Raw genomic sequence first — 22,615 nt, 5'->3', positions numbered from 1 at the left:
TAGAAGCAAAGATGAATTTGATAGAGCAGTGTTGCAAGGAGTCCTGTACTTTTTGTCTACCACCCGAAGAACGGAACAATGCTAGGTATGTGATCCATAAGATGCCTAGCCATGTACACCATTAAATAAACAAACTTGAAAGATGTTCATCGTGTTTCACTGTTGCAGTCATTACACTTGGGTTATCCTGCTGGCAGGCTACCCGCAGTCTGCCTGAATTCCAAAGTCCTGGTCCGGCGTCGGTTGCTGTCTCCTCTTCCCTGACATCAGTGCACCAGGGGTATAAAAGATGCAGCCGACGCCATTTTCTTCAGTCTTTCTTGCTGCGCGGTGCCCGAAGCAAAAGCAGTTTGCAAGTGCCGGTCGGCCGACTCCTGAGATTTTCGAAATCAAATTTCAGATCCGAAGTCTTCAATAAAGCTAAGAACCCCGTTGGGGAAACTTTTTTCTTGCTCCAGACCGATGTCAGAAAAAGTTAACAATTGTATTTCTTGTGGGAAGCAAATACCTCATAAGGATTTTCATTCTGACTGTATTCCTTGCCTAGGCCCTGACCACAACGTTGCTAGCTGTCGGTTTTGTGCTAGATTTAACCAACATACTATTAAGCGTTGGTACGATTTTGCTTTTTATTACTTTGACCAAAGGTTTAATTATATAATGCCGTCGGAACAGCCGACGACCGGAGTTTATAAAAATTGCAAGGAAAAGGACAGGCATCCGAGGTCCAAAACTGACGAGGCCTCCGCTAGGCCAGTCGCCGGTTCACTGGTTCTGAGTGAGGCGCTTTCGCAGCCCCTGATGCCCACTACCTCAGAGCCACAGGCCACTTCTGACTCCCACATGGAGACAGCTAGGCCTCTGGATACTCAAGGTATTGGACACTCAGAAACTGTTTCCTCAGATGGGTCCGGAGCCGCTGAGCAGGCATCGGCTTCTGAGGGTGTTTTCAGACCTGCACAGATATATATCAAGCCAACCTTAGCTTCCAAGGCAAAGACTAAAACAGCTTTAAAGACAAAGAAACAAATACAGCATTCTCCTGGACAGACTTCCATGCCTAAGAAGCAGATGCTTAAAATGGCCGAAGACCTAATTACTTTGATCAGGGGTTCCCATCCCCCTCCTGATAAGAGGCCTAGGCAAGACACAGAATATGATTCTTCTGATCAGGTTTCTATTTCCTCTGACTCCTCTTCAGAACAAGGATACTCTCTTCCTCCCTATGAGGATTCTGATGCTGAAGAATCTATTCCTTCAGCTTCTCCTCCTGAGGATTATTCCTTTGGGGAAACCCTGCATACCATGAGGGAGCATTTCCACTGGGAGAGCCAAGATTACTCAGAATCTAAGAAAAGACTCAGAGACTTTCTTCTATTACCTCAGCACAGACCTCTTGCTATTCCACCTGTTCTAGACATTGTAGATGATGTATTTTCAGAGTCCGGCCTGTCTCCCGACTCTTTACCTCCTGCTCCTGTTAAGCCAGACAGATACTACAGGGTTCCAGACTCTCATAAATTTCTATATAAAAACCCTGCTGCTGACCCAGAAACTATATCCCAGGGTCCCAAAGGGGTCAAGGCCTCTACTGCAAAAAACCCTGTCCCCTCCGATAGGGATTCTAGGACACTGGACAGATGGGGGAAAAAACTTTACACTTCTGCTACCTTGGCTGTAAGGGCTTTAAATTGTCAGTTTCATATGCTTAAATATCAGCAATACTTAATGTCACTGCTAAAACAGAAAATGTTGACAAATTCTGAATGTTCTGAAAACAAGGAAATGCAGGATTTATTGCATGCAGCTGAACAAGTGGGAAAGCATACTTTGCAATGTGGTTTTGATTCACTGGAGGCCTCTTGCATGGCCGCTGTTACAGGTTCTGTCATTAGAAGGCATGCTTGATTAAAGGAACAGAATCTGCCTGATCATGTTAAAGCAAAATTATTGGTTGCTCCATTACAGCATGATACTTTGTTCGGTGTTAAGGCAGAAGAAGTGTGGAAAATGGAGGATAAAGCGAAATCTATGCAGACAGTTAAGGACTTTTACAGGTACAACCTCCCAGATTTAGCAGGAACTGACCTTCTAAGAATTGGTCCTTTCCAGTGTCAGACAGGCCACAAAGAGGCAGATACAGACGCCCTAGAGGCAGGCAACAGCCCCAGGGCTCATACAGGCCCAAACAATGGGGTGCTTCTACCTCCAAAAGCGGAGAAGACAAATCACAACCATATAGGAAACAGTCCCAATGACTTTCCTCTGCCAATGCCAAGCACTTATCTTTTGGCAGCACTCTTAGAGGGAAAGCTAGCACTTTTTTCACAAAATTGGCACATGATCTCCCAGGACAAATGGATCTTAAATATAGTCTTTCAGGGCTACAGGTTCCACTTTCACAGCCTTCCAGAGGCAAAAGGTATGCCAGACCTGCCACACAATCAATGGGCAGAGGCACAAAAGCAAGTTTCATCTCTCATGGGCATGAGGGCTATTCGGCCAGTACCACAACAAGAGCAGGGACAAAGATTTTACTCAAGACTTTTCTTAGTACCAAGAAAGGACAAAGCCTGGAGACCAGTTCTGGACCTGTCTATTCTAAACACTTTTCTGGACGTTCCAAAATTCAAAATGTTGACTCTGCAGCAGCTTCTGCCCATGCTGGGCAAGAAGGCTTGGCTTGTAACTTTGGACCTCAAAGAGGCATACCTGCATGTCCCAATCAGACAGTCTTGCAGAAGATACCTCAGACTCATAGCTGTCTCAGTGCACTACCAATTCTCTGCACTGCCCTTTGGCTTATCTACTGCGCCCAGGGTCTTCACAAAATGCCTGGCACCAGTAATTGCATTTTGCAGATAGAGGAATTCAAATATATCCCTACTTGGTCGACTGTCTTATTCAAGCAGAGACCAAAGACATTCCACTAAAGCATCTGGCATTTGTAAAAAGATTACTAATTTGCCTAGGGTACACAGTAAACTAAAAGAAATAAAAACTAGTACCCTCTCAGGAGATAATATTCCTGGGTGCAAGCTTAAATACAACTGCCCAGATGGCTTATCTCACGCCAGACAAACAAAGGCAACTGACTTCTTATTTTGAAAGCATGGCAACGAAGACCCAGTTATCTGCAAGAAAAATTCTGCAGGCTTTGGACTTCATGGCATCCTGCATTCTGCTAATTCCATATGCAAGACTGCATATGAGGAAGCTACAATGGTATCTAAAAAGTGTTTGGACTCAACATTGCCACAGCCTGGAAACATTAATTACCCTCATTCCCTGCCTGCAACAGGAGTTTCGATGGTGGGCACAGGCTTGCCACCACAACAAGGGACAGCCATTCACTTTACCCACAGCCAGGCAAACACTAACAACAGATGCATCAGATTATGCCTGGGGGGCCCACATGGCAGGAAAATGTATTCAGGACACATGGCCCGCAAGCAAAAGGCATCTTCACATCAATCAAAAAGAGATGCTAGCTGTACAAAATGTCCTGACAGCCTTCAAGGATCTACTTCATCCAGGACAACTGCTGATAAAGACAGACAATACTACAGTCATGTAGTACATAAACAAGCAGGGAGGCACACATTCTTACCCCCTCTGCAGACAAGCCATGATTTTGTGGAACACAGCATTGACTTATCAAGTACACCTGCAAGCACAATTCCTGCCAGGAAAAACAAATGCCCTGGCAGATGAACTAAGCAGAAACCTCATGAATCCTAACGAGTGGAAACTAGATCCACAAATCTTCAGCATGATAACAAGGAAATTGGGGATGCCCAGACATAGATCTATTTGCCTCCCCTCACAACTGCCAACTACAGAGATTCTGCACAAGGACTTATCACAAACAAGCATGGAAAGTGGATGCTCTGTCATTCAGCTGGAAAAACCTTACAGTATATGCCTTTCCTCCACTACCTCTCCTCCCCAAGGTACTCCTAAAGGTCAGACAAGAGAAGCCAAAAATGATACTGATTGCCCCGGATTGGCCACACCAGCACTGGTACCCAATCTTAAAGAGCTTGTCTCAAGGCCCAGCCTGTCCATTGCCTCAAATTCCTCATTTACTGACCCAACAAAACAATCAGATCCTGCACAGCCAACTCAGAACCCTTAATCTGGCTGCATGGCGGATAATGTAACCATTCAGAACGCACCTCTCTCTAAAGCGGTTATGGATGTTATTTTGGAGGCCAGGAGGCCCAGCACCAGAAAATCTTATGCAGAAAAATGGAAGAGGTTCTGTGCTTGGAACCAGGCACAAGGAATTGACACGCTTGTACCAAATATTCCTCAGATTTTACAATATCTAACTGAGATGCTGGACAAAGGCCTATCCTTCTCATCAATTAAGATCCATGCCTCTGCTATTTCAGCTCATTACAATACGGACCCACCTATTTTTTCACATCCACTGCTAAGGCAGTACCTCAGAGGGTCCAAAAACATAAGACCTCCAAGGAGAGCACCAATACCTGCATGGGGCCTCAATTTTGTCTTGGAAAAGCTCATACTGCCTCCTTTTGAGCCAGCCAATACAGCTGAGATAAAATTCTTATCTTGGAAAACAGCTCTGCTCCTAGCAATAACTTCAGCAAGAAGAGTCTCAGAGTTACAGGCATTAATGGCTGTGGAACCTTTTATTATTTTCCATCCGGACAGGGTTTCTCTAAGGAGAAACCCAACATTTATGCCTAAGGTAGTGTCCAGTGTGGCTCTTAACCAAACCATTCATTTGCCTACCTTTTATCCAAACTCACAGAATAAAGGGGAGAGACTTCTGCATTCTTTGGCCATACACAGACAGTTACGCTTCTACTTGGACAAAACTAAAGCTTTCAGAAAGACTGAGCAACTTTTAGTGGCATATGCTGCAGGATCACAAGGAAAGGCTATTTTAAAGCAGACTATTTCAAAATGGATAGGCCACTGCATTCGTTTCTGCTATTCACAACATGGCAAATCAGTGCCTAAGAGTATTAGGCCACATTCAACCAGAGTAGCAGCCACTTCTGCAGCCTTCCTCAGAGGAGTACCAACCAGGGATATTTTTGAGGCTGCAACTTGGACTTCAGTGCACACTTTTACAAAGCACTACCACTTACCTCTTTACTCTAAATCCAGAGCAGGCTTTGCCACTGCAGTTCTACAGGACCTCATAGCCACTCCTAATTCTATTTAGGCCCAGCCTCCCAACCTCAGCTTTGGGATTCAATCCAAGTGTAATGACTGCAACAGTGAAACACAATGAACATAATACAGTTGTGTACCTACCATAAATGTAGATGTTCGAGTGTATTCACTGTTGCAGTCCAGGTTACCCTCCCTCCAGCCCCCTTTTCTTTGCTGGGACTTATCTATACTTCTCTATCCTATACAACCTATGTGGTGTATTTGCTTGTAGATTAAGGTAATGATTACGTTACTGCATGCTTTTTATAAGCAGAATTTTTAGCCTACCTTTTTGAGGGCACCTGACATCTGGGGCAAGAAAAACTGAAGAAAATGGCGTCGGCTGCATCTTTTATACCCCTAGCGCACTGACGTCAGGGAAGAGGCGACAGCAACCAATGCCGGACCAGGACTTTGAAATTCAGGCCGACTGCGGGTAGCCTGCCAGCAGGATAACCCAAGTGTAATGACTGCAACAGTGAATACACTCGAACATCTACATTTATGGTAGGTACTCACCTGTACTTTCTTGCCACCCTTGTCTAGTACTTAATACTGATTATCTCACAAATCTAGCAGGACCTTATATGATAAGCCTGGTATAAATTTGTGAGTGACCATCCAGTCTTAAAGTTAGCCAAAGCAGTACTTTGTTTGAACTGTATTGGCAACTTGCTCCATAGACTGTGAATGTGCTGTTAGGAAGCTATCCCGCCAACTAGTACTGTTTAAAGTTTTGGTGTAGGTTTAGTTTTCTAGTGCGTGTGTAGAGGCACTGTTTTTGTGAAGAAATAGGAGGCCAGATAGGATTGGGTCTTTCATGGTTTGAGCAGCTGGAGACAGGTCACCTCAAGGCTGCCGAGTATAAAGAGAGTCATGATAATCTTCTGGGAAAGTTGAAGGATTTAATTTTCTTGGTTGGAAAGCTTTGAATCCTTTTCAGATGGTGGAATATCCTTGGATTTGTACGTATCAGATGGAGTACTGCAGTCAGTGATGGGTGACTTCTTTGGATCTTGAAGATATCACCTTGGTAATTAACTGGGTCAGGTAGAAGGATTTCCTGACTATGGTGGTTAACATAATGATTGAATGAGAAAGAGTTGTCCACATAAGTACCCAGGTCTCGTATGCCTATCTGTGTCTGAAAAGGAATACCATTTCTAACAAATGAGGTGGAAGCAGCTTTTTTGCAGAATGCTACTATACTGCACTTTTCTGCATTGAACTTTAGAAATATACCAGGTATATGCTGGAGCTTTTTAGTATAATTGGAGGAACAGATAATGGTGCCCAGTTTGCAGTCAACATCAGAAGTGGTCAGTCACACATTGGGGATATTAGTTTGGATGTTTGCAAAGTAAATGACAAACAGGAGAAGGCATAGCACAGATCTCTGTGGCACACCACTTATTACAGTTTTACATTCCTAGAGTGTACCAACACCTTTCACAGCCTGGGATATATTGGATAACCAGTTTGCAAACCAATGAACAACATTGGGGTTTGTCTAAGTTTTATTTATGTATGTACATTTATTTGATTGTTTACTGGAAAGGTCCAACTAGGCCATGCAAGACCCCTTGTTTAGTGATTCCAGCATGGAAAATGATGTTAAAACCCTTGGCCAAGTCAAAATAAGCAGTGTTCACAGAGTAACCACTGTCCACATCCTATGTAACTTTGCCCTTCACAAAACCAGTGTGGAGTCTAGTTCAGATAATTTGCCTGTATCTACATAAATAAGTTCTGCTGGGGAACCCATAATTGCCTGGGTATGTAGAGGGGGCCACCCTTGTATAGGGGCGTCACAGTAGCTAGTCTCTAGGCATGAGTAGCAAACTTTGTAGACAGGCTGAGGGTGAACAGTTTTCAGCAGAGGCTCACATAGTAGTGCTTACTTGGCACTGATGAGAATGCAACCTAGTATGTTGCCTGATCCCATGGAAATATTATTTTTAGCACTAAACAGGTGATTTGATGGAAACTAAATGTTTAGGGATATTAGGGGCAACATTGTGGGTAGGTGGAGTAGTTAACACTAAATTTGTCTGCCGATATATTGGCTGTATCCTTGAAATCAGAGCATGTGATATTATTATGGATGAGTTCAGTGCATTGTTGGATATTATTTTTTAAATTTGTGACATAGCTAAAGAAAGATTTGTAGTTTCCTTTGGTATCACTGTCAATCTTAAGTTCATATTTTGCTGTACATTTTCTAATTGTGTTCTTAAGTTCCTTGCTGGTATGTTTCAGTGTGGTCTTGAGGTAGGAGGAGGAGAATTCCTTGTAACTTTCCATTATTTTCCTTCTTTTCTCATGCAATTTATTTATGAGAGTTCCACCAGAGAGGTTTATTTATGAATCTGCCATTATATTTAGGGCAGATGTATATTGACTTTTCTATGCATTTGTTTAGGTGCTGGTAAAAGTCAGAGGTGAAAGCAGCAGCCCTCTCATTTGGGCCAGCTTGTAAGGGACTGTTAGGGATTTTGCATATTTCTTCTACTAGCTGAAGTAGGTATGCCTTGGAGAATTCCCTAAAGATGGTCTAATTTGTTGATGGGGTAGTACAACTAGGCCTAACAGAGAAGCTGACCAGTTTGTGGTCAGACGTTAACCAGGGATGAGAAAGATATGGAGTGGGGTACAGGTGGGGGGTTAGGTTGATAAGGACCAGGTGAAGGATGTTAGAGCATGTAATGGGTAGTTTTACAATTTGCTGCAATGCATTAGTATTAACAAAGTCTAGGAAACATTGAGCATAAATATTTTTCAAGCTGTAATTGTGACAACCAATACTTGGGTAATTAAAGTTCCCTAGCAGGAAGGTATGTGGTTGTATATTTAATTCCTTAGTGGTGTTAAGGTAATTTCCAGACATTCAGTGAGGGACATTGATGGGGATCTGTAACTAGTAATGCAGTAGTAATTGGATTTGGTAAGGATGACTTGGATCTTCAGGAGCTACAAGTTTGTGTACTGGATAATTTCATGTGAGGTAATGGTGTTCTAAAAAGTACATATACCCCCTACCCCCTTTACTCAAGGGTCTGGAATCATGATAGGTGCTAAACCATGGTATAGAGGGAGCGCTGTCATTGCCTTGGAACCATGTCTCAGTAACTACACAGATATGGGTGTGTGTTGATTTGCAGGAGAGCCTTATGTTTTGGCATCTTTATATTTAGACTCCTAGCATTGAGTAGTACCACTGTGATGTTGTCCAAATTTCAGTTTGAGTCTATTACGGAAGTGTGCCCAGCAAAGGGGAACACTATGGTGACAACAAAGGCTTTAGCCAGTATGCAGAAGTCCTGGTATGAGAGGTATAAGCCATTCCTGATGAAACAGAAAGTCTTGTCTATTATTGCATCCTAGACTGACACCAATTACATAGAGAATTGTTAAATCCATTTATCTTGTCTTAGTATCTAGGCATCATTTTAGGCAAAAGCAAGATACTACTCAAGACCAATGTCTTTTCTGCCATAATACATGCATAGTAAGTTTCATCTTGTGTCTCTACATGTCTCTGGATGATGCACCTTAGGCACCAATAAATCATGGCCATATTTGTCTGGAGTGAGGGTCTTTAGGGCCTTTGTAACATCACAGATCCTAGCATTGAACACGCAGCTTAGTCACCCTGTTATTTTCTAATCTGATGAGTGTGGAAACCTGTAAACCTAATTAGTGAATCACTTATAGCAAAGATTTCCTTGCACAGAAGCAGACTTAGAGGGTCTTATGGGCTTAAGCCTGCTTTCCTGATGACTCTTCAGTGAGTTGTGTGGAGATGCAGAATGTGTGAGTGAAGAAGTACTAAGTGTTGCCTTGTGTACTGAGAGGCTGGTATATTTTACTGTATTTTCTAGGTTTTGGCAGTTATTTTCTTTACAGCCACTTCACAAGGTATGGGCCTAGCAGTGTGTTGTGACTGATGTGGTACTGTGACAGTATGAAGATTACCAGTAGTGGACTAAAGCAAGATGAACACCTCTATATTTATTCACTGTTTACATCTCTCACAGGTTGTACTATCAGTTGATATACTTAGCAGTGAACTTTATAGAGAGACTACTACAGTAGACCATAAAGAATCATGAATGAAGTATTTAGGGTGATACCCTAACATTAGAGGGTTACCAATCTATCAGTACTTAAGAGAAAAAACAGAATTTGCCTTTTGTTATCCATGGCTATGTGACGATGTGAGGCATTGCCAGCTCTGCCAGGAGAAGTAGGGCAGTGAATGTGTAACATATGCCAGCACAGTTAGCTGGAATTTAGTAAAGAATGATATATTTGAATATCAGATTGATTTGTACAGCTGCTTGTGTTGAAAATGTATTTGTAAAGCTGCTTGTGTTAAAAATGCACCAATAGTGTTCCCTGCTGGTCAGAAAAATATGCATGTATTATTGTAACTGAATAAAATGTATATGTTTTAACAAAGGATACTGGAAATGAAGAGGTTAATCACAATCCACCTCCAGCAAACTTTGAAAATAGTAAGAATTAAATTATAGGGCTTAGGTCATAAAGATGGTATCTCTCAATTCTGTTTGCAGCCAAAGACAAAATGTTTGGGAAACCAAGTATTAGCAAGCCTTCTTTATTGTCTCTCGCAGGGAGCTAATTGCTACTCTGAACGGGTAAAGGTTTGAAATTCTTTTATGGCTTCCGGGACCTGCAGCAGATCTGAGCAAATCTTATATATGTGTGTATGGTAACACATAGGTGATAAAATCCTGTCAGCTTCTACTGTTGGTGATAGTATGGGAAACAGAGTCAGATGACCAGATGTGAAATCATTCTGTAAGCTATCCCTGAAATAATATTTAGATATTATGTTTAGAAATTTCTCAGTCAGACTGGGCAGTCTGTTCTTAGAACTTGACAAAGAAGGAAAACCACTCACCTACTTCATCTTGCCTTGCTTTAGTAAGTGACCAGGGAATAGTGGTGTGAGGTTGGCATACTGGTTAAGGTATTTCCCTTACAGACAGAAAGTGCAGGGTTTGATTCTCACATGGGGTCATTGGCTAGGCTTAAAATGGCCTACAAGAGCAGTTAGCCTAGTACTAACCTATGAACCTGTGATGAAAGGAGGTACTGCCAGCACAGCTAGCTGGAATTTTGTAAATAATTATATGTCGTTTGTGAATATCAAACTAACTTATACAAGATGCCTGTGTTATAAATGCATTAGAACTGTATGTCATGTGTATATTAAACTGAATTGTACAGATGATTGTGTTGAAAGGGGATTTGTAAAGTGCTTGTGTTTGCACAGTGCATCTTGCTGGAGAGAACAGAAATGTGCATGCACTGTTGTAACTGTTTAAATGTCTATGTTTTAATAGAGAAAACTAGAGGGTTAACCTTAGAACAGCAAACTTTAGAAAAATATCTGAAATTAAATCACTTTATAGGCTAGGCCATAAAGATGCTATCTCACATGTTTCAAGTCAGACAGAGCACAAAGTCTATACTAGGCAGCTTTCTGTATTGTCTTTGGGGTGAACTAATTGCCACTCAGGAAGAGTGGAAGTGTTTAGTTGTTTTACAACATCCAGAAGCTCAACACATCTGAGCAAAACCCCTTATGTGTGTATTTTTAAGGGAAGGTGCTAAATACGGCCAACTGCCAGCATGGGGGGGGGGGGGGGTTGCATGGGAACTAGAAGTCAGATGACAAAAATGATGTAATTCTGCAAGCTATCCGAGCAGTAACATTTTAGATATTATTTTGAGAAATCTCTTAGTGAGACAGAGTATTCTGTATTCTCTCTTGGACTTGACAACAAGAAGAACCATTCACCACATCATCTGCCTTACTCTATTATCTAGGTTATTAGACAATAGTCATTCTCTTAGATTCAGTCAGGAATATAGTGAAGCTTAGTTTACATATTGTTTTTCTTTGTTTGAGACTGTCCTTCAGTGTTGTTTTATTTCCTGTGATTTTGAACTCTTATGTCACTGTGAATATATACTTAGTATTTTCTTGTTATTTTATTATTTATTATTGCATATATTTAAATCTTTCATTTTGGCTGATCTTTGTAGAAATGTTTAAGGTTTGATAGTACTTGCATATTTATTTGGTGTCACTGTGTGTGGGCCACTCCTAATAGCCTTGCTCTTCGTCAAACTTCCATTTGTATTAAAAATGGAACCCTTTGTTAAGGGCCTTAAAGTAGGTGGGGAGGGTTTCTGGTGGCAGTGAAAACTACCTTAAAGTCTGGGCAAAAGGAGGCATAGCTAGTAAGAGTATGTGTGTCAGCTACTTGGGCAAGGACACAAAGCACTGGTTGGACAAAAAGAGTGTTGGAGGACTTGGTTTGGAACCCTGGCTACCAACTCAACTCTATAGCTGTGCCAGTGGGGAGTCTTATTTGGGGGATCTGGAGAAAGAGAGAGGAGCCAGCCCCAGACTGGCTGTGTTCCCTGTGTGCTCTTAAGGGAAACTGCACTTGATGCAGAGAGCAACATCTGGAAATACTGTATGTGTACTTGATGTCCTTCATGGATGCATCTGCAGTCATAACAAGTGGGTTGTCCTGTCGTCAGGCAGCCCTGCAGTCGGCAAAGTCCGGGTCCGCTTCGCTGATGTCGCCTCCACCCGACGTCATCTCTGTTGGTCTTTATAAGCATCAGCGACGCCATTTTCCTCTGTCTTTCTTGCGCAGAAGCTGTTCGCCGGTCGGTCGGTCGGATCCAGAGATTACTTCAGACTTCTAAAGCTGGGACTCTTTCTTGCCTCAGCCGATGTCAGAAAAAGTTAACAATTGTTTAACCATTTCCACTCTTACTGTCTGCCTTGTTTAGGCCCAGGCAGCCTGTTCGCCTGTACCTCTTTCCAGTCGGAGTTTGCAGAACAGGGATCCTCCGACTACCCAATCTACCAAAACGCAAAGATAAAGACCGACAAGAAAACTGATCAAAGTACAGCTGAACCTATTCTTACAACTGAGGCCCCTGCTACAACTCTTGAATCGACCTCAGAAATTTTGTGGTTGACTTATCAGACACCATCCCCTTGGATGTCTCTACCCCAGCACGTGGTGCTGCTAGGCCTCCAGCAGCCATGTCCATTAAGGCCTTCGCCAGGGCTAAAGCAGCCAAGACTACTAAAACAGTGCCTGTTAAACCCCCCACATCCAGGGCCTCTTCTAGTTCTCAAATGCTTTCTTTGGCAGAAGATTTAATTTCTTTAATTAGAGGATCTCAATCTCACCCAGACAGGGCGGCTCAGCCCCCAGAGAAGAGACTTAGGCAGAGCCCTGAGCCAGTGTCTTCTGATGATTCTGCTGATGAATCAGACATAACTGATTTGAAGATTCTGATGCTGAAGAATCCATTCCAGCTGCTTCCCCACCAGAAGAATTCTCCTTTGGGAAACCTTGCATGCCATGCGAGAACAGTTCCAATGGCAGCAACAGGATTTTCAGACTCCAGAAAAGACTTAGGACCTTTCTGCACCTCCCACAGCACAGGCCCTTAGCTATACCTCCTGTTCTGTGGATGATGCTTTCAATGATGTTTGCTCCGCTCCAGATTCTTTACCCCAGCCCCTGCCAAACCAGACAGATTTTACAGGGTGCCAGATACTCATCACCACCTTCCTATTCCTTCAGCAAGGTCATTAGACAGATGGGGTAAAAGGTCTACACTTCAGCTACTCTCTCAGCTAGAGCTTTAAACTGTCAGTTTCACATGATACAATACCAAGAGTTTATGCTTGATCAGTTAACTAAAAACTAACCACTGATGAATCTCTTGATAAGAAATATGTATTAGAGATGGTAAATAACATACAACAGGTTAGCAACCATTCCTTAAAATGTGGCTATGATGCACTGGAGGTACGGATCATGTTAAAGCTAAGTTGCTAGATGCTCCTATGGACAAGACAAGTTTGTTTGGTACACCTGCCCAGCAGGTTATGAAGAAAATGGAAGAGAAGGCAAAATCTGTTCAAACTGTTAAAGATTTCTTGCAGGTTCAACCCCAAGGTTTAGCAGGAACTGGGAAACCAATCCAGAGGTAACAACAGAGGCACAGACACAGCCACTGCCACTACATCAGCACAAAAGTTAACTTTATTTTCAAAGAACTGGCACTGCATAACAAAAGACAAGTGGATTTTACAAACCATAGATCACTTCCACACTTTACCAGTCGTTAGCAAACATGAGAGCTGTGGAAAGAGTGCCAACAGCAGAACAAGGAAAGGGGTTCTATTCCAGACTATTCCTAGTTCCAAGAAAGGAAAAAGTTGACCAATCTGCAGAAGATACCTCAGATTTCTTGCAGGATCAGATTTACAAAGGGTCATTTACTTGCTACAAGGACTGGGATACACAGTCAATTTACAAAAGTCAAGGCTGATACCATCCCAAACAAGGGACACAGTACAACAAATGGCATTCCTGACTAAACTGAACAAGTTAACAGCAAGAAAAGTTCTGATGGCATCATGCATAATCTTGGTCCCATTTGCCAGACTACATAATTTATGGTCCCAACACAGACACAGTCTAGAAACAGAAATCCCACTAATTCCATGCTTAAAACAGGAGTTCCTATGGTGGGCTCAGGCATTTGCAGATGTCAACCAAGCCAGACCATCACAACAGGCGGACACAGGATCAACTTCACCTGCACATCAATCACAACACCACAGTCATGTGGTACGCATCACCTCTCAATCACCAGCTCAAAAATTCTGCACAAGGACATTCCACCCACTAGCATGGAAAGTGGACTCACTCTCCTTCAACTGGAAAGGCCTAACAGCATATGCATTCCCACCTCTTCCTTTGATACACAAGGTACTACTAAAATCAAGCAAACTGGCCAAGACAACACTGGTACCCACTACTGAAGAGCATGTCTCGGAACAATATGTCCTGATGCCTTTGATGTTAACTCAGAACAACTACAGCATCATACATCCAAACCTAAAGCGCTGCAACTGACTGCATGGAACATCACATAGCAGCAGCTAATCCAGAACTTTCCCAAAGAGTTACAGACATTATTCTTGAAACTATGCTGGAAAATGGAAAAGGTTTGTCATTTGGAGTACAGAAAGAGGAAAAGATGTGTCAAACATAGATATGCCTAACATTCTGGAGTATCTGGCGAACTTCTTCATTCAGGCCTGTCCTACTCCTCCATCAAGATACATGCATCAGCTATTTCAGCAGAATACAGCTTTGATCCACCTGTCCTCAGAGGAATCAAGAATGTAAAACCTCCAAGGAAACCACCATTACCAGCTTGGGATTTAAACTTTGTGCTAGAAAAGTTGACACTATCACCCTTTGAACCAGCAGCAACAGCAGACCTACAACACCTGTCATGGAAAACTGCTTTCCTACTAGCAATTACTTCAGCAAGGAGGGTTTCAGAACTTCAGGCCTTAATGGCAGTACAACCCTTCCTAATCTTCCACCAAGATAGAGTGTCCATGAGGACTAATCCTACATTTATGCCCAAGGTGGTATCCAGAGTGTCTTTAAACCAGGCAATCCACCTACCTACCTTCTTTCCCAACCCACAAAACAGATTGGACAGAACAAAAATAGCAGAAAGACTGACCAACTTTTTGTAGCCTATGCAACAGGAAGGAAGGAAAAGCTATTTCCAAACAGACAATCTCCAAATGGATAGGAAAATGGAAAACCAATTCCACAGAACATAAGACCTCATTCTACCATTATAATTTGCCTCTATATTCCAGATCCCGAGCAGGGTTTGCCACTGCTGTACTGCAATATCTTCCCAGTGAACATCACACCATAGGTGCCAGTGGTGAGGATTTGGGCTCCTTGATTACTGTCCCAGAGGTGGGATATCCACTTTTCATATTGGTTGGCAGTGGTGGGTCATCACAGAACCTATGAACTCTTTAGATTAGTCCGAAAAGTATAGTGAGATTAGTTAAGTACTGTTTTTCTGTAACTGTGTGACTCTGTTCATCTGTGTTATTTTAATATTTCCTGTGACTGAAACTTTGGTGTTTACTACAAATAGGTGTTTAATATTTTCATGTTCTTTTATTTATTATTAAATATATTTAAACTTCTCATTGTGGCTGGTCCTTTTAGAAAATGTTTAAGTTTTGACAGTATTTGCATATATGTATTTGGTGATAATTCTGGCCACTCCTGAAAGCCTTGTTGTTTGGTCAACATTACCATTTGTATTAATATTAATTTCACTCACTGTAATTGGATAACCTTTTAAGAGCCTGATAGTAACTGACTGGTGGCAGTAAATCTACCTTATAGTCTGGGCAAAGTTGGAAAGTGGGGAGTCTGTGCCAGCCTTTCTCAGGTGTGTGTGTGTGTGTGTGTGTGTGTGTGTGTGTGTGTGTGTGTGTGTGTGTGTGTGTGTCAGCTGCTTGCAGCAGGGACACAAAGCATTGGTTTCACAGAGATGGTGTGGGAGGACTTGGTTTGGAACCCTAGCTAAGGACTCAGCTCCACGGCTGTGCCAGTGGGGAGCCTTATTGGGGTCCTGGATGTAGACAGACATAAAGAAATCCAGACCACGGACTGACTGTGTTCTCTGTGTGCTGTTAAGGGAAATTGTGCTTGATGCAGAGATATCTGCATCTGGAAATACTGAGTGTATCCATTTGTATTCCAAGTGAATGTCCCTCTCCAGTATTAGTGGTGAGGATTCAGGCTCCTTGATTACTGGCCCAGAGTGGGGACTTCACAGGCTATTACTAGTGCTGGTCTCACCACAGCTTCACACAATAAGGAATTAATGTCTTTTTGCTCCTTCTCTTAGCAGAAACGCTGTAGTAGCACTAATCCCAAGTTGCTTTCTTAGAAGTGGGTCACAGGCTCTTTGGTGAGGTTGCCAGGGGTCTGTAGGCTTGTTGTATACAGTTAGATGCCTTGGCTAAAGTATTCAACAGCTCAACACAGCAATTCAGAATCAACATTGAAGTAGGTTAAACTAAAATGGCAAACAAACCAAGTAGGAAATTACCACTCATACTGCCCAGGCAGACAGTCAGGAGTCTATGACATTTTGCTCCTCCTCTCACTAGGAGTAAAACAGTAATACTAATCACAAACTGGCTCCTAAGAAACAGTTATCAGACTTTTTAGTGATTGCTAGTCTCTAGGAATTCTAGGAAATAAAGTCCCTTTATTCTAGGAAATAAAGTCCCTCTGTTCCTTCTCTCATTAAGAAGCACTTATTCCAAGATGATTCATAAGAAATGGATTGCAAGCTGTCCAGTAATTTGTGACCTTGGCCCAGATCTCTCTTGTCAGGGATAATGTACTGTCTGGGATTTTGCTGCTGTTATACTTTTGAAAGTGTTCTTGTCAAAATGAGATTCTACACTTGTGTGAAATGTTTGCAATGTGCAGTTGTATAAAGTGCCCACCATAACAGTAAGCCTTTGAGGGGAAGGCTTTCATAGTGGCATATACCCACCAGCCATAACAGCATGCTTCTTTGAGTGTTCAAGAATTAAATAACTTTATTATAGCTAATGTTGTTGTTCACAGTGTTGGAGTAATTTAATTATTTGCTAAATGTTCTCAGGTTAATGACAGAGGATGACAAAGTAGCAGAATGCCAGGTGCCTTCTAATGACTATTGCTTACTGTTGTAGAACAGACAGCATTTGTGCTAGGGAGAAATGTATTTATTCTAAAAAAAAAAAAAAAAAAAAAAAGGCTGATGTTGGTAATTAAGAATTAAGTGTTACGCTGCTGTAGGAATCTCTCTCTCTGCTTTTATGACAACTACATCTAACAGCATTTTTATGTCACTAGAAAATACAACCTAGGATGTTTCCTGACCCTGTTGTTCCCATGTGACTTTTAACTTTGCATTGAAAACATGATTGGACTTTTTCTGGTTTGCAGTTCATTTGCTGTTTAACATCCTGTGGGAGGTTTGACATTTGTACCTAAAATATATTTTTCTGTATTTCCCAGAGAGGAGAAATAGAGTTTGAAGTGGTGTATGTTGCTCCTGAAGTGGATTCAGATGATGAGAATGTGGAGTACGAAGATGAGACTGGCCACCGTTACAGACTTTACCTTGATGAACTGGAGGAGGGTGCAAATACTACTACAAGTGGAAAGGATGCAAGTAGAGATGCTAGGCCATTGCAAGGTTAGAAACAAACTGACAATTTTTTTTCTTTTAATAAACTGTTCTGCTTTATAAACTGCTTATAACTAAAACACTTAATATCTTAGTAGTAGTCTTAAGTTGACCATTCCTCATCATCTGTGATGTTCATCATATTTATCACTGCTATAGTAACCTTAGCTATTTGGGTTACATCCTGTTAAGGGTATAATAGCCAGCATTCTGCCAAAGCTTCAAGGCACCTTCCATGCACCAAACTGTTAGGCAGCTATGGGCTGAGCTGACTAAAAGACAAGTTTGGGTGCAAAGCCCTTCAGAGATTTACTGCAGCTGAAGAGTATGCTCCTCTGAGGCTTTCGAGGATCAACGGTTGACTTGTGCTTTCCTTTGCTGGGGAATTAAGTTTCCTTTGGTGGAAAAGCCTTTCACTTTCTTAATTTTGTTGATGTTTTATTACTTTTCTCTAAGGGGAAAGTTATTTAAGTTATTTTAAAACTAGATGCATTGTGTTTAACACACTCTCTTGAGACTGTAACATACTTTTAAATAGAATGATCATTTTTTTCTGTTTAAAAATGGTGTAAAGTAACTGAAAATATTTTTTCTGAGGAGAAATTGTGTTTATTTTACTTTTATGGGGATGGCATAGTGTTTTAAAGTGCTTTTTACTGTGCTTTCCATTCAAAATAGTAACGTTTGTGGACTGATAGTGTTTACTGGCAATTACTGCAGTCTTCCTCGGGAAAGAGGCAACATTTTCCTTGACCATGGAACAGACTACTGGCCCCACAGTTGGTCCTTCTTCCATCCACCAAAAGAAAAACATAAGCAAGTAGCCTTTGCCACCACAGTAGGCTAAAAGTTTGCATCAGCTGCAGGTGGGTGACTCTGCTGTGGCCATTCTTTATGCTTCAGACCACTCATCTTTTATACCAGGTCCCTCTGGTGTAGAACCTACAGCTACTATGGACTGGGAGTTAGCCATCTCCTCTGCAGCAGTGAGCAAGGGAGAAGCTACTCTTGTCGGTCCTGGGAGAGGGAACAGGAGAAGTTTAATCTGTTGCGTCTGAATGCTGTCCTGTCCTTGGGGAACCTGCTGTTGCCATTAGGAGAAGTTTAATCTGTTGCGTCTGAATGCTGTCCTGTCCTTGGGGAACCTGCTGTTGCCATTAGTAACACAGCTGGACCCATTTTTCTGTGAAAAAGAAACAAAAAACAAACGTATCTACTCCTCTTCAATTTTCTTTGGATAACAGTAGGATACCGCATCCCTTTTCTTTCACTTTCCAAAGTTGAAGTCCCAGACCACCGCCGTCAACGGGAGGCCGAGGGCAGAAATTGGCCATCTGCTAAAGAAAAGAGCAATCCAGCCCGCCCCCAGCCCCCATCGATCAGGTCCCACCCAGGTTCTTTAGTTTTAGTGCCAAAGAAGAAAGGGAACCACTAGACCCTCTTCTCTCTGAATCTCCTGGGCAGTCCCTCAATGGAAATTCTGCAACTCTGCACAATCTCTCCTCTCTTCCTCGGATGTGCTCCATGAACCTCAAAGATGCGTACTCACCATCCTGACATCCCACATCAACACATCCTGATGGACAGGCGCCCAGGAGGTTCCTCCGCCAGTCACTTAGTCACCCGGAGTTTCCCTTCCTCTCACCATTCAGGGGTGCAGGTCAGCCATTACCTTATTTGGTTTTCATCCGGGACTGTTTACCCCCTACCCCAACAACTTTCTTTTGTCTGCAACCATCCCGCCCTCCTATCCCCTGGCCTCTAATTTACTGGATGTGACTCCGGGTTTAATTCAAGCAGTTGATCCTTCTTGTAAAGTAGTTTCTGGTAAAAGAAAGAGGGATTCTTCTTTTCCTGAAGCCATTCAAAATTCTGAACCTAAACAGGAAGATGCAGGGATGGATATATGGTTTTATTCTCAGATTTCGAATTCAGACTCTGCGGAGAGCTCACTTTCTGATTCCTTTTGTAGGGGTTTCTCTTTCTCTTTCTCTGAGACTATTCCTAGAATAGGCCAGTGTTTTCAGTGGGAAAACACTGAGGTTTCTCAGTCCCTAGGAAAGTACTAGGAGTTTTTACTGAAGGATTTACCAGTGCCTACACCCATTTCTTCTCTTCTGTCTATTTTAGAGGATGTACGTGTTACTGCCTGCAGATGTTCTTCGTGTTTCACTGTTGCAGTCATCACACTTGGATTATCTGCCTGCAGGTAGCCCTCAGTTGGCCCGAATACCAGAGTCTTGGGATTTCTGTGTCTGATGCTGTTGCCTCATCCATGACGTCAGGGGTATAAAACATGCAGCCGATGCCATTACACCAGCTTTTCTTGCCGTGCAGGAGCCCAAAGCAGAAGCAGTTTGCAAGTGCCGGTCGGCAGCTACCTGAAATTTCGTTTTTTGAGTTTCAAACCTGAAGTCTTCTAAAGCTAAGTACCCCGTTGGCGATCCTTTTTTTCTTGCTCTAACCGATGTCAGAAAAAGTTAACAATTGTCTTGCCTGTGGAAAGCAAATACCTCACAGAGATTTTCATTCTTACTGCGTCACCTGTGTGGGCTCAGACCACAACGTCCCTCACTGTCAGTTTTGTGCCTTGTTCAACGCCCGAACTATTCGTTGTCGGGCTATTTTTGTCTCTAAATTCTTTCGCTCTCGTTCTCCATATTCCAAAATGACATCGGTAAGCCATCCGACTACCGACCTTCCGAAAAAACGCAAAGATAAAGACAGAGACAGACCGCATAGGTCTAAAACTGCCAGTGACTCTTCCGTTAAGTTAGTCACTAGTCCGCCAGTACTCAGTGAGAAGCTTTCGCAGCCCCTGTTATTCGCTTCTACAGATTTGCAGGCATCTACTGAGACCCATTCAGAGTCTGGTATGCCACGAGATGCTTCTTCGACTATGGAACCTGCAGATGTCTCTACCTTGGATGGGTCCAGAGTGCTGTGCAGGCACCAGCTTCTGAGGGTGTATTCAGACCTTCCGATGTTCGTATTAAACCGACCACTTCGTTAATGACTAAGTCTACCGAATGTCTCGGGCCCAGAGTTCGCACTACACCTAGAAAACCGATGACCAAAGCACATTCTCAAGCTCCCATGTCACAGAAACAAATGCTTAGAATGGCTGAAGACCTTATTACTTTAATTAGGGGAAGCCAGTCTTCCCCCTCTAAAAGACAAAAAATTGATTTTCCTTCAGATTCTTCAGACCATGACTCTGATGACTATGATCCCTGTGATTACCAGGACTTACCCTTATCTACCTATGAGGACTCAGATGCAGAGGAGTCAATTCCCTCAGCCTCCCCACCAGAGGACCTTTCTTTCGCTGAAACCTTGCATACCCTAAGAGAGAATTTCCGCTGGGAATGCCAGGACTATCCACAGTCCAAAAAGAGACTCAGGGAATTTTTAAACTTGCCTCAGCATAGGCCTCTAGCTATTCCTCCTATCCTGGATATTGTAGATGTCTTTATGGAGTCCAGCCTTACCCCTGATACTTTACCACCTGCTCCTAGAAAGCCTGACAGATACTACAGAGTGCCTGACTCTCACAAATTTCTCTTTAAAAATCCCACTGTGGATCCAGAGACCATTTCCCAGGGACCTAAAGCTATTAAGGCTTCTACGGCCAAAAACCCTATCCCTTCAGACAGGGATTCTAGGGCTCTAGACAGATGGGGTAAGAAGGTATATACCCCTGGAACTCTTGCTATCAGGGCTTTAAATTGCCAGTTTCACATGTTGAAGTACCAGCAGCATATTATTGATCTAATTAAACAAAACATTTTGTTGATTCCTGATTGTGCAGAAAATAAGGACTTACAAGACTTAATGCAGTCTTCAAAACAAGTTGGTAAACATACTTTGCAGTGTGGTTTTGATTCCTTAGAAGCATCTTGCAGGGCTGCTGTCACTGGGTCTATTCTGAGAAGGCATGCTTGGCTGAAGGAACAAATCTTGCCATACCATGTCAATGCAAAATTACTTGATGCTCCATTAAACCAAGACTGTTTGTTTGGCTCTAAAGCAGAAGAAGTTCTTAAAAAGATGGAAGAAAAATCTAAATCCATGCAAACTGTTAAAGATTTCTTACAGGTACAGCCACCTAGATTCAGTAGGCATTGGCCTTCAAAAAATTGGTCCTTTCCAGTCCCTTCCAGACCTTCTCAGCCCAAACCCAGGGGCAACAGACCACAGAGACTACAGTCTCAGGGTATGCACAGATCTAAACAAATGGAGTGCTCCCTCCTCAAAAACCTGGGAGTGGTTAGCCACCCCCTTATGGAAAAAGTTCACAGTGACTTGTCCTTAACCCTTCCCAGCCATGCCCAAGTACTTGCACCCCTAGGAGGAAAACTTGCCCTGCATGCAAAAAAATGGGAATATATTACCCAGGACTGATGGGTCTTAAACATTGTATCCCAGGGATACAGATTCTATTTCCACTCTCTGCCAACCCCAAGCGGATTGCCAGACCTTCCTTCAAACCAGTGGACGGAGGCTCAAAAGCAAGTACTTTCTCTTCTCAGTTTCAGGGCTATTCAACCTGTGCCAACAGAGCAGAGGGGACAGGGTTTCTACTCCAGGCTGTTCCTGGTGCCCAGGAAAGAGAACTCTTGGCGCCCTATTCTGGATCTGTCAACCCTAAACACCTTCCTGGTGGTACCAAAATTCAAAATGCTTACACTCCAGCAGCTCCTCGTATGCTAGCCAAGGACTCCTGGCTAGTCACCCTAGACTTAAAAGATGCTTATCTGCACATCCCCATACAAGAATCTTGCAGGAAATATCTATGTTTCAGGGCAGGCTCTATGCACTATCGGTTCTCTGCACTTCCTTTTGGCTTATCTACTATGCCTAAGGTATTTACAAAGTGCCTGGCTCTAGCCATTGCTTACTGCAGGCAGAGAAATTTTCAAATTTACCCATACTTGGACAATTGCCTGATTCAGGAGGACAGTCAGGAATTGCTACTTCAGCACCTGATGTATGTAAAGAGACTCCTAACATCTCTGGGGTATACCATCAACGAAAAGAAATCACATATGGTACCCAGCCAAAAGATTGTATTCCTGGGAGCAAGCTTGAACACAACTTCCCAGATGGCATTCCTCACTCCAGAAAAGCAGGTTTATTTGACAGCTTATTTCAAACTACCAGCCACCCAAACCCAGCTATCTGCAAGAAAAATACTGCAAGCCCTAGGGTTCATGGCCTCATGTATTCTACTGATTCCATATGCAAGACTGCATATAAGGAA

The 22,615-nt window shown here is 42.7% G+C and overlaps 1 protein-coding gene across 1 annotated transcript in view; it reads left to right on the top strand.

The window, feature by feature from the left end:
• The window catches only part of GOPC (golgi associated PDZ and coiled-coil motif containing), a gene marked incomplete in the record, with an annotated part of 978,680 nt that overhangs the window by 762,698 nt on the left and 193,367 nt on the right, over positions 1–22,615 (top strand). Inside the window, 1 exon segment of the mRNA XM_044074291.1 lies at positions 17,181–17,361. Within this exon segment, the coding sequence (XP_043930226.1) occupies positions 17,181–17,361 (181 nt within the window).

Source organism: Protopterus annectens, chromosome 1.part1 (genome assembly GCF_019279795.1).
Source record: "Protopterus annectens isolate FY-2018-M chromosome 1.part1, PAN1.0, whole genome shotgun sequence".
NCBI lineage: Eukaryota > Metazoa > Chordata > Ceratodontiformes > Protopteridae > Protopterus > Protopterus annectens.
The sequence above is the reverse complement of the archived record's forward strand: the minus strand, read 5'-3'. Positions and strand labels throughout refer to the sequence as shown.